Below are 14,054 nucleotides of genomic sequence, written 5' to 3'. Positions count from 1 at the left end.
ATTTCAAATCCTAAGCAATGACTGAACTCTTGTTTATAAAGTGAAACTAACAGCTCTTGCCCATGACCAGTAATTTGACCAATTCTCACTACAATTAAAGCCATCCTGATGCGCATTACAGAAGACAGTCAGGCTTCATCACATTCGGGCAACACCCACAATGCAGACAAGGAACAGTGGTCAAGGCCAAATAGGCTACACTGCTCTCCTGTTATTGTGAAGACAGCATTTAAACACAGCACAGTTATCACTCAGTATCCATGAGGGACTGGTTCTAGGACCTCTGCTAATACCCAAAACTGTGCAGACGCTCAAATTCCTTACATAAAAATGCCATGTTATTTGTATATGACCTATACATATCCTCCCATACACTTTTAATCATCTCACAATGCCTAATACAACACACATGCTATGTAAATTGTTTTACATTGCGTAGGGAATAACGACAAGAAAAAAAAGTCTGTACATGTTCAGAACAGCTGCAACTTTTTTTCAAATTCTTTTAGTCCACAGTTATTGAAGCCATGCATGTATAAAACCCACAGATAAGGAGGACCAACTGCACGCTTTGAAAAATGTTTTGCATGGGGTTAGTTTCTCCAAATACAATCTTGGGGCTGGCGCTGTAGTGAAGCAGGTAAGCCACCGCCTAAGTGCCGGCATCCCATAATGGGCATCAGTTAGAGTTCTGGCTGCTGCTCCACCTCCTACCCAGCTCTCTGCTGTGGTCTGGGAAAGCAGTAGAGAATGGCCCAAGTCCTTGGGCCTCTGCAACCACGTGGGAGACTCGGAAGGGGCTCTTGGCTTCAGATCAGCACAGCTCCGGCCATTGCAGCCAACTGAGGAGTGAACCAGTGGATGGAGGACCTCTCTCTCTCTCTGCCTCTCCTCTCTCCGTGTAACTCTGCCTTTCAAATAAATAAATAAATCTTAAAAAAAAAAATACAATCTGAGAAGTGCTACCATATTCTCTAGGAAGAGTTCTTTGGATACTCTGTCATGCCTTCACACCATCTCATCTTGCAAATGTCTGCATTACAAAGGTTACCACAATGCACTTTATTTCTAGGTCCATCTCCTTCACTAGATTTGGAATTTCCTTGAGGGCAGAGAATACTGTTCTTGTTGATTTTGGAATGATCATCACCCAGTGTAGTAATCAGCTAAATAAACCATTACATAGGCTTCCTCTTCCTCCTTGTGCTCTAAGATGTGCAGATCGGGACCTGTGGCATAGCAGGTAAAGCCTCCGCCCTCAGTGCCGGCTCCCATATGGGCACCCGTTCACGTCCCAGCGTCCCAGCTGTTCCGCTTCCAACCCAGCTCTCCCCAATACACTTGGGAAGCAGTAGAAGATGGCCCAGCCCTTGGGCCCCTGCACCCATGTAAGAGACCCAGATGAAGCTCCTGGCTTCGAACCAGTCCAGCTCTGGCCATTGCGGTCATCTGAGGTTGAATCAGTGGATGGAAGACCGCTCTTTCTCTCTCTCTCTCTCTACTTCTCCATCTCTAACTTTCAAATAAACCTTAAAAAAAAAAAAAAGTGTGCAGATGAAATATTGGGACAAGACTTCCATCAAAACATGAGAATCTTGAGAACTGTAAATGCAAACATGTAAATGCAAACAATAAGTATGGCTTGGAAAAGAAATTATTCTGCTTCCAAGCTTTATAAAGTACTCCTACTCTCCACTACAGCCCCATCATCTCAAGTCCCAGTTTTGGGAAAGGGCACTCTGGTGGACTGCAAAGTTTCTGAGAGCTATGTAAGATTCTACAGGGACTCAAATCTCTTCCAGTTAGAAAGTGACAAATTCCCCAGGAACACAAAGTCAAATGGTATTTCCAGGGGCTGCTGCAAGGGGGAAATGGAGTTACTGTTCAGAAGGAACAGAGTTTCAGTTGGAGAAGATAAAAAATTTCTGGAGGTGAATGCTGCAGATAGTTGCACATTAACGTGAATGGTCTGAATGCCACTGAACTGCAGAATTTAAAATGCTTAAAGCAGTAAATTTTATCTTCTGTATAATCTATCCCCCCTCCCCCCACACATAGTGAAAAATTCATCCATCCTCAGCTAGGGACCAAGAGAAGCTGTCACAAAAGTTTACTAGCAGGCTGCTGGGAAGGCTTAGTTAATACACGCAACACTTACCACCCCACAAGCCCTGGAAGTTCTTGACGCCCTCTTTTTTTTATCTTTGAGGGAATTATGTCCGCTCTGATAGTAAAAATGATTAAGGAAGGTTGGCGCTGTGGCCAGCGGGTTAACACCCTGGCCTGAAGCGCTGGAATCCCATATGGGACCCAGTTCAAGACCCAGCTGCTCCACTTCCCATCCAGCTCTCTGCTATGGCCTGGGAAAGCAGTGGAAGATGGCCCACGTCCTTGGGATCCTGCACCCATGTGGGAGACCTGGAAGAAGCTCCTGGCTTCTGGCTTCGTATCAGTGCAGTTCTGGCCATTATGGCCAACTGGGGAGTGAACCAGCAGAGAGAAGACCTCTTTCTCTCTGTCTCTCCTCTCTCTGTGTAACTCTAACTTTCAAATAAAATAAATCTTTAAAAAAGAAAAAAGATTAAGGATACCACTTTACTACCACCACCAACACCACCATCACTACTACTACTACTACTACTACTACTACAGTACTTAATGCTTTAGCCCTTCATCTTCCATTCTCCCTCTGTCCAAGATTTCATCCTTTGCTCCATCTAGAATTCTCTTCTCAGTTCTATCAGTGACATTTGTCATTCTAGCTGCCCCACAGACAAGTTTATTGTCCCAAAAATTTCTCCTCCTTCCCACTCCAAATTATATGCTCCATACCTACACCCATTTTTCTTAAAACAGCAAATGATGACTTCTCTTGAATTCCTAAGCCAAGTAGACATTTCAGTACTAGCCCTTCATTTGTCCCATCTATTTTTACACTTAATTTATATTCTACAAAATAATTTTCTTAGAACACCACCTTTATTTTTTAATATAGAAAGCTTTTATTTAATAAATATAAATTTCATAGGTACAACTTTTGGATTCTAGCAGTTCTTCCCCCCAACCCGCCCTACCACCCCCAAACCGCCCCACCTCCTACTCCCTCTCCCATCCCATTCTTCATTAAGATTCACTTTAAATTATCTTTATATACAGAAGACCACTTTTATCTTGACATTTTCTTTTTTAAGGCCAATTAATGATGATGAAGATGGAAGATTATGACAGCAACAACACAGCAGCAGGAGCCAAGCTGCACTGTACTCAGCTTTACATACTTTGTTACCTTACTTAACTCTCAAACAGACCCATGATGCGCATCACTACGCCTGCTTTGCAGATTAACAAAAGTTATACTGCAGAGGTTATTAATCTTGAGCCAGTTCACCTAAACACATCCCTCCGATGGCAACGTGCAAGGTGCGGATATGCATCTGCGCGGTTTTTTCCCCCTCTGGGGTAGAGATACATAGCTTTTACTGGCGCACGAAGACACAGAACTCAAACATGTTATTAACTGCTGCTACAACGGCTAAACATCTTCAATTAAATCAGTGTAAAATTCTCGAGCCTGATAGTCTCTATCTCCCACCGACAACAACCCCTACCTCCAACCTCTCTCTCTTTGAAGCCATATTCATTTTCATTCTCTGTCACGCACACACACACAGATACACGCTCACCGGCCGACAGGCACTGCCCAAAGTCTCGGCGACAACCCCTCGCACACTGACAGCCCCGCGTTCCACAGACGCTCCGACAAGCCCTCCGCCGCTCCCTCCCGCGCTCCGCCTCACCCGATGCTGGTACAAGCACACGTTCCCGAAGCCGCCGGTGCCTAGCCGCTCCCGCATCTCCCAGGGCCCGCCCGCACCCGGCCGCAGCCCCGGAGGCCGCTCCATGGGGCGGGAGGGCAAGCGGCCTCAGGCTCCACAGCTGCTCCAAGGCCGGTTCCGGGCCGCCGAGACTCGCGCGTCTTTCGTCTCGCGAGATGTATGCGTCACTTCCGGTAACTGCCGCGAAGAAGGCACGCCCCGAGTTCTAGGCGCCCCTGGAGCCCTGCTGGCCAAAGAACGGAGAGACCCGGAGGGCACTCTCAGGCTGCTCCCAAGTCCCCCAGGCCTTTTCCTCGCTGAGAGGACTCATATGTTTTTCTAGTCTGGAAAAACATAAGAGCTCTCCAAATCCTACATTCCCTTCAAATCTCTCTCCAAACCAGATTGTCCTGTATTTTTTTTGTAAACTTAGCGTGGTCGCCACCAGTCTCTTTCTTAAGACCCCTGCCATCTATCCCCAGCCCCACCACCCTCCACTGGCCTCCATCTCTCTCACTCTCTCTCTCTCTCTTTTTTTTTTTATAAGATTTATTTTATTTGAAAGATTTACAGAGAGACAGAAAGGTCTTCATCCTCTGGTTCACTCCCTAATTGGCTGCAACCGCCCGTGCTGCGCAGATCCAAAGCCAGGAGCCAGGAGCTTCTTCTGGGTCTCCCACGCAGGTGCAGGGGCCCAAGGACTTGCACCATCTTCTGCTGCTTGCCCAGGCCATAACAGAGAGCTGGATGGGAAGTGGAGCAGCCGGGACTTGAACCGCTGCACATACGGGATGCCGGAACTGCAGGCGGTGGCCTTACCCGCTATGCCACAGCGCTGGCCCTGGTCTCCATCTTTCTTAAGATCCCTGCCATCTATCCTGCAGCCCCAGCACCGGCGGGGGCGGCACTGGGGAAAGGCCACCAATGATTTAGGTAATGCGGAATCCAAAGAACCCTGAAATCCAAAGAACCCGGAAAAAAATCCTGCATTAACAGGCCACAAGTTGTATTCACCTATGAGTTCCTTTCCGCCTAGTCTATCATCTCCCCAGATTTCCCAAACAACTCAAGGATATGACAGTGTGCCGGGCTTATGCTCCCTCGGAACTGGGGCGCAGGTCCCTAACTCTGACTGAGCTTCCTGTCCCAGCTGGCCAGTTATGGGTTTGCCAGTGAGGTGGTTCTTCATTGCAGTGTTTCTGAGGCATGCTGCAGGACTGCAAAAGGAAACTTCTGGAATGTTGCTGATACAACAGGTGCCTCCTGGTGGTGGATTGGTATCGGGGAATCAGTTCCCAGTTTTCCATTTGAAGTCATACCCTTCATGGAACCCGGGAACTTTGATAATTCATGGTATAAAAATCAGCATGGAATCAAATTCTCAAAGATGTATTGGTATGATTCAAACGTTCAGTGCCACAAGTTACAAACCAAGCAGATGTTGTAGGTCATCAGTGAAGTGGTATGGGAGATGCTGGTTACCATCACCGATGTGTGGCCTCCACAGAGCTGGAATAGAAGTCTCCTGGAGGTGATGCCAAACAGTGCCTCTGAGAACTTGTCCTACAGAGCTGGACAGACTGCACAAAGGATTATGGTGCCAATTTTGGGAAAGGGTAAGCCCTTCCATTTGCTGGATGTACAGCAGAGCTTGTTTCCAGTCTCCACAGGAGGGCCTGTGATCTCCCAATTCACTCAGAAGAGCTACAGAGGGAGCCTGAGCACCAAGAACACTGATAATTGTGCTGACCTTGGACTGATCATCTTTTTGGAACCTAGATGGTTCCCACAAATCACTCTTTAAATGTCCCCATTAAATTTTTTTAAAAAACGAAGGCCAGTGACCTCAGGCTCCATAACCTTCAGGTTTGCCAGTCTGTTTTGCGTTCCAAGATACAGCATTCTCCTGTGATCTTTCTGCTCCTTCTCCATGTACTTCGCTGGATTGCTCTACTTCCAAGCGCTCTTTAAATACTGATACTGCTCAGGTAGTCATCTTCAGTTCAGGACTGTTTTCACTCAATCTTATTTTCTTTTTTTTTTTTTTTTGACAGGCAGAGTGGACAGTGAGAGAGAGAGACAGAGAGAAAGGTCTTCCTTTTGCCGTTGGTTCACCCTCCAATGGCCGCCGCGGTAGGCGCGCTGCGGCCGGCGCACCGCGCTGATCCGATGGCAGGAGCCAGGTGCTTCTCCTGGTCTCCCATGGGGTGCAGTGCCCAAGGACTTGGGCCATCCTCCACTGCACTCCCTGGCCACAGCAGAGAGCTGGCCTGGAAGAGGGGCAACCGGGACAGGATCGGTGCCCCGACCGGGACTAGAACCCGGTGTGCCGGCGCCGCAAGGCGGAGGATTAGCCTATTGAGCCGCGGCGCCGGACTCAATCTTATTTTCATCCACTCCTATGGTCTAGACCCTGATGATCGCCAAACCCTAATAACTAGACATCCGTAAGTTCAGTTACCCAACAGCACAGAGACACATTTGTTACACATTTCTTTTTTTTTTTTCCTTTTTTTTATTAGACAGTGAGAGAGAGAGACAGAGAGAAAGGTCTTCCTTCCGTTGGGAGCGCCCCAAATGGCCGCTACGGCCAGCACTGCGCCGATCCGAAGCCAGGAGCCAGGTGCCTACCCCTGGTCTCCCATGCGGGTGCAGGGGCCCAAGCACTCGGGCCATCCTCCACTGCCCTCCTGGGCCACAGGAGAGATCTGGACTGGAAGAGGAGCAACCGGGACTAGAACCCAGCACCGCAGGCGGAGGATTAACCAAGTGAGCCAGGGCGCCAGCTCCTGTTACACATTTCAAACATCCATAACATATAAAACGAAGTTTCTTCTTTTAAAGATTTGTTTATTTACTTATTTGAAAGACAGTTACAGAGAGAGAGAGAGAGAGCGAGAGCGAGAGCGAGAGCATGCGTGAAAGTGAGAGGTCTTCCTCTGCTGGTTCATTCCCCAAATGGCTGCAGCACCTGACACTGGGCCAGGCCGAAGCCAAAAGCCTGGAGCTTCTTCCAGGTCTCCTGTTTAGATGCAGGGGCCCAAGCACTTGTGCCATTCTCCACTGTCCTCCCAGGTGCATTACCAAGGAGCTGGATTAGAAACGAAGTGGGCCGGGGCTGTGGTGTAGCAGGAAAAGCCACCGCCTGCAGTGGTGGCATCCCATATGGGTACCTATTCAAGTCCCGGCTGCTCCTCTTCCAATCCAGTCCTCTGCTATGGCCTGGGAAAGCAGTAGAAGATAGCCCAAGTCCTTGGGCCCCTGCACCAGCGTGAGAGACCCCAGAAGCTCCTGGCTCCTGGCTTCAGATCAGTGCAGCTCTGGCCGTTGTGGCCATCTGGCGAGTGAACCAGCCGTTGGAAGACCTCTCTCTGCCTCTGCCTCTCTGTAACTCTTTCAAATAAATAAATTCTAAAAAAAAAAAAAAAAAAGAAAAAATTGCCCCTTGTTGTCCCAATTAGAATGTAAACTGGGACAACAAGAACCATGTTAGGACACAGCTATATTCCCGGAATCTAGAAAATGCCTGGCACACAGGAAGTAGCTCTCTGAAGGACTGAATACTCTTACATGTTAATAATGTGAATGCTCTAAGAGAAAAACAGCAAAGGCCTTGGATCCTTTTTCTACCCCAAACTGCTCCTGGAGATGCTGTGTGATTCTGGGACAGCAGCTGGATCTACAGCCCTGGCCCCTCTTATTATACACCTACCTCATTTCAGTGATCATAGGCAACATGCATGTAAAATACTTTTGAATCATGGAAAAGCACTTAGATTTTATTTGATAGCTTCAAAGTTTTTGAAAACATAAACACAAGCCGTTTTTAAGAGCTGGATGACAGATATGTTTTCAAAACAGTATTTTAATCCTAGAATGACTTCTCCCCCAAAATATTTGATCCTCAGCCTCTTGCTACAGGCAGGTTCCATGGGAATGCACAAAAAAGAGGCAGAGAAACAGTCCCCACGGGAGACTGGTTTAAAAACAAGCTGTTACTTCCTGTGAAGTTCATAAAGTGTTCTTTCCTTTGCTTAGTCATCCAGAGTAAAGTCAAAGGGCTCAAAGTCTTTCCGGAAGCGGCGAGCCAGCGTCTCCTCCTCTTCCTTGCTGACCTGACACTGCCTCCAGTCAGATTTGTCAGGAATATTAAGGATGGCTTCACTGGCCAGCACCTCCCTGTGGAAAGAACACAAAATGGACAATATCAGACTGAAGCCCCTTCCTCCCTCTATTCTATTCCTCTCTAACCGAAGTATGTGAATTTTTCTGACTGCTCATAGTGTTCTCCCGCCCTCAGTAACATCTCTGCCACCCCCTCTATCGAAGTCACATCCATCTTAAGTGATCAGCTCAGGGATGGGCATTTGGCATAGAAGCTAAGACACAGCTCAAGATATCTGCACTGCATATCCAAGCGCCTAGGTTTCAGCCTTGGCTCTGCTCCGGATTCCAGCCTCCTGCTAATGTGCACCCTGGGAGGCAAGAAGTGATGGCCCAAGTACTCGAGTGCCTGCTGCCCACATAGGAGGCCTGTGAGTCCCAGGCTCCTGGCTTCAACTTGGACTAGTTCAGGCTGTTGTGGGCATCTGGACAGTGAATGGAAGATCTCTGTCTACCTCTGTCTCTCTCTCCTTTCAAATAAAATGAAAATAAACATTTTCTAACCCATCAAACCCCACTTATTTCTCCTTCTCTTGAACACACTTGAATTACATTGCTGGTACTTAGAGAAGCAATGTGACATAGCAGAAAGTGGGTAGAACTGGGTCAGAAAGATCAGAGAATGGATTCCATTCCCACTTCCGCCACTTCTTGTCTATGACTGGGATAGATTACTTCATCTCTGAGTCCTGAATTCCTCATCTATAAAATGCAAATAAGATTGCCTACCTTATAGGGTTTGGTGAAGTACAGAGATACCATGCTGGCTATGACTACATCCTGCCCTAAACTGTAGTTTTGTCACCTCCTCTATACCATGAGTTTGCTGAAGGCATAACACAGAAGGAGGCACCTAGTGTGGTACCCACTCTGACTTAAAATTCCTCTTGTCTCTCCCTCCAGGGGACTCAGGCCTACACAGTCACAGCAATACAAAGTTCAATGTCAACAACTAATTATGGCTCACAAGACTAAAGACTAATTACATACAAGAACACACACATAAGATGCCTTCTAAATGCCACTGCTTTATACTGTTATTTTTACTTATTTTGATACATTAGAAATAACCCTGTGTGCACCTGTATGGTTCATTTTCCATTCTGAAGCTATAATAAATAGGAGAATTAAAAACAAATCACACAAGTCCCCTAAAAGACAAAGGACCTGAACTCAAGTTCTAGCTCTTTGGGCCAACCTTGACCTTACTTACTCATATGTAAAATGAATATAAAACTACTTTTCTTGAACAGCTGGAAAAAAATTGCTGTTATATGTATTGCGTTAATTACAGAATGCCATTAGTACAATAAATATTTTGAAAATTATTCAATATTGAAAATAAAACTATCATGAGCAAAAAAGCCATTCAGAGACTCTCCCTTGTGTGGGTATGTGTAACATGCCCGTATGCATCTAGTCACATCCCTATTCATTACTGTGCTTATCTGCACCTGCTGCTAAGGCAACACAAAAGCATCAAATCAATGTGCTGCTTTTAACACATTTGTTGTCACTTTAATTAGCTCTTTTTTTTTTTTTTTTTTTTTTTTTTGACAGGCAGAGTGGACAGTGAGAGAGAGAGAGACAGAGAGAAAGGTCTTCCTTTTGCCGTTGGTTCACCCTCCAATGGCTGCTGCAGCTGGCACGCTGCAGCCGGTGCACCGCACCGATCCGAAGCCAAGAGCCAGGTGCTTCTCCTGGTCTTCCATGCAGGTGCAGGGCCCAAGGACTTGGGCCATCCTCCACTGCACTCCCGGGCCAGAGCAGAGAGCTGGCCTGGAAGAGGGGCAACCGGGACAGAATCCGGCACCCAGACCAGAACTAGAACCCGGTGTGCCGGCGCCACAGGCGGAGGATTAGCCTATTGAGCTGCGGCACCAACCTAATTAGCTCTTTAAAAATGTAGGAAAACATATTTACTACAGTGTTTCAGTGGGGCAATCTCTAGGAGGCTTTTCCTAATTAGACAGGAAGAATTCAAGACTCACTCAAAGTCCAGTTCTAACTATAGGAAATAAAACAATGGCAAATCACAGATACTGACATCAGATAATCCATTTTGTACATTTCCTACTTCCTCCCATTCTTGCCAGGAACTTCCTGTCTTTAAGCTTTGCCTAACTTATCACTACTTCTGTATGGTTTTGCAATTATGTTCTGTTGGCCATGAGGCCTCCTCCAGACCATTAGGACAACTGCAAAATAATAAAGTTAAAGTCTCACAGGGAGAAGCTACTTAACCCCTCGTAAGCTGGCCAATATAGCAGTCAATAGCCAGATGTAGCTGCTTAAACTTTAATGAATTAAAATTGAGTAAGATTAAAAATTCAGTCCCTCCGTTGTATTAACCACATTTTCAAGTGCCCAAGAGCCACATGTAGCTAGTAATTATGGTATTGAATGATGTAGATTTTTTTAAATGATTTCTTTACTTCTTTAAAAGTCAGAATTACACACACGCACACATACACACACAGAGATATCTTTCATCCACTGAGTCACTCCCCAATGGCCTCAATGGCCAGGGCTGGGCCAGGCCAAATCCAGGAGCCAGGAGCTTCTTCTGAGTCTCCCACATGGGTGGAAGGACCCAAGTACTTGGGCCGTCTTTTGCTGCTTTCCCAGGCACATTAACATGGAGCTGGATCAGAAGCGGAGTAGCCAAGACTTATACTGGCACCCATATGGGATGCCAGTGCTGAAGATGGCGGCTTAACCCACAGTGTCACTGCCTGGACCAACAGTGCAGATTTATAAAATATTTCCATCATTGTGGAAAGTTCTTTTGGGCACTGCTCTAGAGTGTCATTCCCCACATTGGTAAACTGGGTTGAAATTACCTACCTTACAGAGCTGTAAGAATTAAATAAGGCAATTCATGTAAACTTCTCAGCACATTGCCTGGCATGGAAAATATGCTCGATGGGAACATTTTATTCATTCTAGCTGGAATCCTTTCATCTCAGTCTTTACCCTCTAAATCTCTCAGGTTCAACTTTAACCTGTAGTGAAGCCTTTCACCAAAAGGAAATTCTCTGCTCCTTCTCTGAATTCCTAAAATACGTTGTTCCCCAAAACTCTGTTGAGATATGAATACATCATACTGTGTATTACATTACTTCATAGATGTAAATATCTGATTTGCCCAAAAATTATGAGTTCCTTGGGGGCAAACACTGTTTCCTATTTAGCTTTTTATATACTGTCAATATAATCCCCAACTTTGCTCTTATGAAGTATAATGAAAATACATTGAAAAGAAAAAAAATATACAAACCTTCCAAATTGCAAAGGAAAATTCTTTTTAATTCTGTGGAAAAGCTTCTCCCCTGTGTCAAGTTCAACATAAAAGTATGCTGCTCCTGGTTGTGCAATCTAGATTAAACAGTATTGTATAAGGACACATAGCAGTGGTTTAAAAATCTAAAGTCTCAGCTCATTCTCTGTAAGCACTAATTTGGCAATGATTTCAGTCTAGAAGCTCAAGAAAAAGGATGTGTGAGTAGCTACAGGCCTCAAGCCATCTTAAAAACGAGACTACCAATATTCTTCAGTTGCATCCACCCTTCTAAATTCCCACCTTAGGAAGTTTCTAATTTCTTGTTCTTCACAGGAAAGCACTATGACTTTGATGTAATACCATTGTCATCGCCAGTCTAATACCCATGTTCTAGTTCCAAACTGCCCCTGGCCACTGAACATTTCTGGGAAGCCTAGATAGACCTGAAGCACAGTATGTCAAAACCCAGATCTTGACCCTGCCCTCCCCTCCTGCTTCACCTGCTTGATGTCAGAGTGCTCAGGGATTTCCAGCAGTTCTATCTGCTGCTCCTGTGCCTGGGTAATGAAGGCATCTTTAATGTCATCAGTGGCACAGCAGCTGAGTGGCACCGGAATGACCTAGGGTGGGGTTAGGAGAAATTCTCAGTACAGGTCCCAGAGAGGGTGGGCCTGCACAGCCTTTGCAAAGCAGCAAATCCATCACAGGGGCATGGAGCAACACCCCTCAGCACACACTCTCCTCAGGCCAGACAGGCCACACCAGCCTATCTGTAAGGACTTAAACTTATGAGATAGCCTGCTGCATGTAGGAGCCAAGCTGTGATGCAGGATAGGCTCAACAGAAATCTTTCTGTCATCAAGCCTTTGCCAGATCCTTTATAATGTATGTGGCAGAGTCAGGCCCATTTGAAAACTTAACAAATGTGCCAAAGAGAAAACCACCACAAATCCAAGCACAGTATCTACAAACAATCTCTGAATTTATGAGCAGCTAGCCCATTGCAGGCTTCATGTCTATTTTTCACCTTTAAGCCCTCACTTATGCTGGGTCTCCACACAAAATAGCCCACTAATTTGCAAACTCTTACATTGTCAGGCATGTTTCTTCCTTGGAACCTTCCTCAACTACCTGTTCTGTTCTCAAACAAGGTACTTGCATTACCTGGCTGTTCACCTGTACTGATCAGGCACTTCCTTCTGAAATCTCTGGGGTTATCACCAGATACTCTTTAAATGAACATGATTTAAATATGAAAATTCATATTAAATACTTTAAATATAAAAAATATTCTGAATATCTAATTAGATATTACAGTTAAGCATTATTTGAACATTTATTTATCAGTATCAAGTGTCCTATAGCACCCTTTTAAGTTCCTGTGCAGTGACTACCTACCTGTAGCTGGAGATGATGGCTCTTATAATTTCTCTCGAACAGAATACACCGTTTCCCTCGACTTTTAAAGAACCGTCTCAGTGTAGCCTTATACTTCTCCACTTCTTCCACCACTTCTGCAGATAAGTCCACCACTGACTGGTAGTGTCCAATGGGCAGGATGAGGACATGATCATCAGCTAAGCCTCCTTTGGCCAGGGCTAGATAGCACTAAAGAGGGAACACATGGAATTGAGACAGCAACAGTGCATGGTTGGGTCTCCAGGGAGAAAGGCCTATGCAAAGAGTGAGCCTGAGAGTGGTAGAAAAGTGCTCAAGAGGCATCAATAAAAATTTTCCAACTTTTCAAGCTCAAAGAAGTAAAGAGGATAAAATAGTAGTTGCCAGAGGCCCAGAAAGGGTGTAAGAGAAGGAAGGATGGAGAGAGGAAAGTTAATGGAAACAGGGGTACTGCTGGATAGGAGGAATAATTTCTAATAATCTATAGCACCAGATAATAACTATGGCTAACAATGAGTAATTGGATATTTCAAAATAGCTAGTAGAGAGAATTTTCAGTGTTGCTAACACAAAGAAATGATGTATCTTTACGGTGATAGTTATGTCAATTATTCTGATCTGCGTATTACACATTGTATACATACATGTATTGAAATGTCAGTACAGTCCATAAATATGCATAAATACTACATGTCAAAAAATTAAACAAAACTCCAACCTTCAAAAATCTGATTTTAGAGGTTATAGCAAGAATGTTCTTGAATTTCTGAATGAATTGGAAACGGCAGAGGAACAGACTTTTGGCTTCAAGCACACTAGAGCTGATGGACACCATAACAACAGATAGGTTTTCCCTCTTGGGCAACTTGAAAACAATTTTACAGTTTTTATTACCTTCAACCACAGAGAGATATCATTTCTGATTTCTAAATGACTGCTTCCTGCCTTCCCAATAACATCTAGTCCTACAACTAACCCCAAAATATACCCTTTGGGCTCCCAAAAAAGCTAAGATAACATGATTATTAGCATCTAATGTCCCTACAACCTTAGGCTGCTAACTCAATTTTACAAAATGAAAGTAAAACTATAACCAATTAGAGTACAAAGATGGAGAAATACAAACTCATTATAGAACTATGCCTCTCAACAACGGATATCATCAGCCTTTAAGATTAACTAAAGGGGCCGGTGCTGTGGTATAGTGGGTAAAGCCGCCACCTGCAGTGCCGGCATACCATAGTAGGGGTTGGTTCAAGTCCCGGCTGCTCCACTTCCCACCCAGATCTCTGCTATGGCCTGGGAAATCAGTGGAAGATGGTCCAAGTCCTTGGGCCCCTGCTCCCGTGTGGGAGACCCAGAAGAAGCCCCTGCTCCTAGCTTCAGATTGGCTC

General features: G+C 45.3%; 2 protein-coding genes and 1 non-coding gene across 9 annotated transcripts in view; all 3 read right to left on the bottom strand.

The window, feature by feature from the left end:
• Positions 1-3,951, bottom strand: part of CHUK (component of inhibitor of nuclear factor kappa B kinase complex) — a 45,242-nt gene extending 41,291 nt beyond the window's left edge. The window contains exon 1 of one of the 3 annotated variants that reach the window (XM_062213867.1): positions 3,798-3,951. In XM_062213867.1, the coding sequence (XP_062069851.1) occupies positions 3,798-3,902 (105 nt within the window). In that variant the 5' untranslated portion in view covers positions 3,903-3,951. The remainder of the gene's footprint in view (positions 1-3,797) is intronic. The other 2 variants (XM_062213866.1, XM_062213868.1) reach the window with 2 other exon arrangements.
• A 3,709-nt stretch (positions 3,952-7,660) lies between these two features.
• The window catches only part of CWF19L1 (CWF19 like cell cycle control factor 1), a 32,992-nt gene continuing 26,598 nt past the window's right edge, over positions 7,661-14,054 (bottom strand). For 4 of the 5 annotated variants that reach the window (XM_062213950.1, XM_062213952.1, XM_062213953.1 and 1 more), the window contains 4 exons: positions 12,661-12,870; positions 11,763-11,882; positions 11,260-11,357; positions 7,661-7,994 (listed from right to left, as the gene is read on the bottom strand). In XM_062213950.1, coding sequence (XP_062069934.1) covers positions 7,850-7,994; positions 11,260-11,357; positions 11,763-11,882; positions 12,661-12,870 — 573 coding nt within the window. In that variant the 3' untranslated portion in view covers positions 7,661-7,849. The remainder of the gene's footprint in view (positions 7,995-11,259; positions 11,358-11,762; positions 11,883-12,660; positions 12,871-14,054) is intronic. The other variant, XM_062213954.1, reaches the window with a different exon arrangement.
• On the bottom strand, positions 12,066-12,213 carry LOC133776446 (small nucleolar RNA SNORA12). Its single transcript, XR_009868392.1, has one exon. It is a non-coding gene; the product is annotated as a small nucleolar RNA SNORA12 (small nucleolar RNA).

This window comes from Lepus europaeus, chromosome 17 (genome assembly GCF_033115175.1).
Source record: "Lepus europaeus isolate LE1 chromosome 17, mLepTim1.pri, whole genome shotgun sequence".
Taxonomy (NCBI): domain Eukaryota; kingdom Metazoa; phylum Chordata; class Mammalia; order Lagomorpha; family Leporidae; genus Lepus; species Lepus europaeus.
Note: the sequence above shows the minus strand (reverse complement) of the source record. Positions and strands in the feature narration are given on the sequence as shown.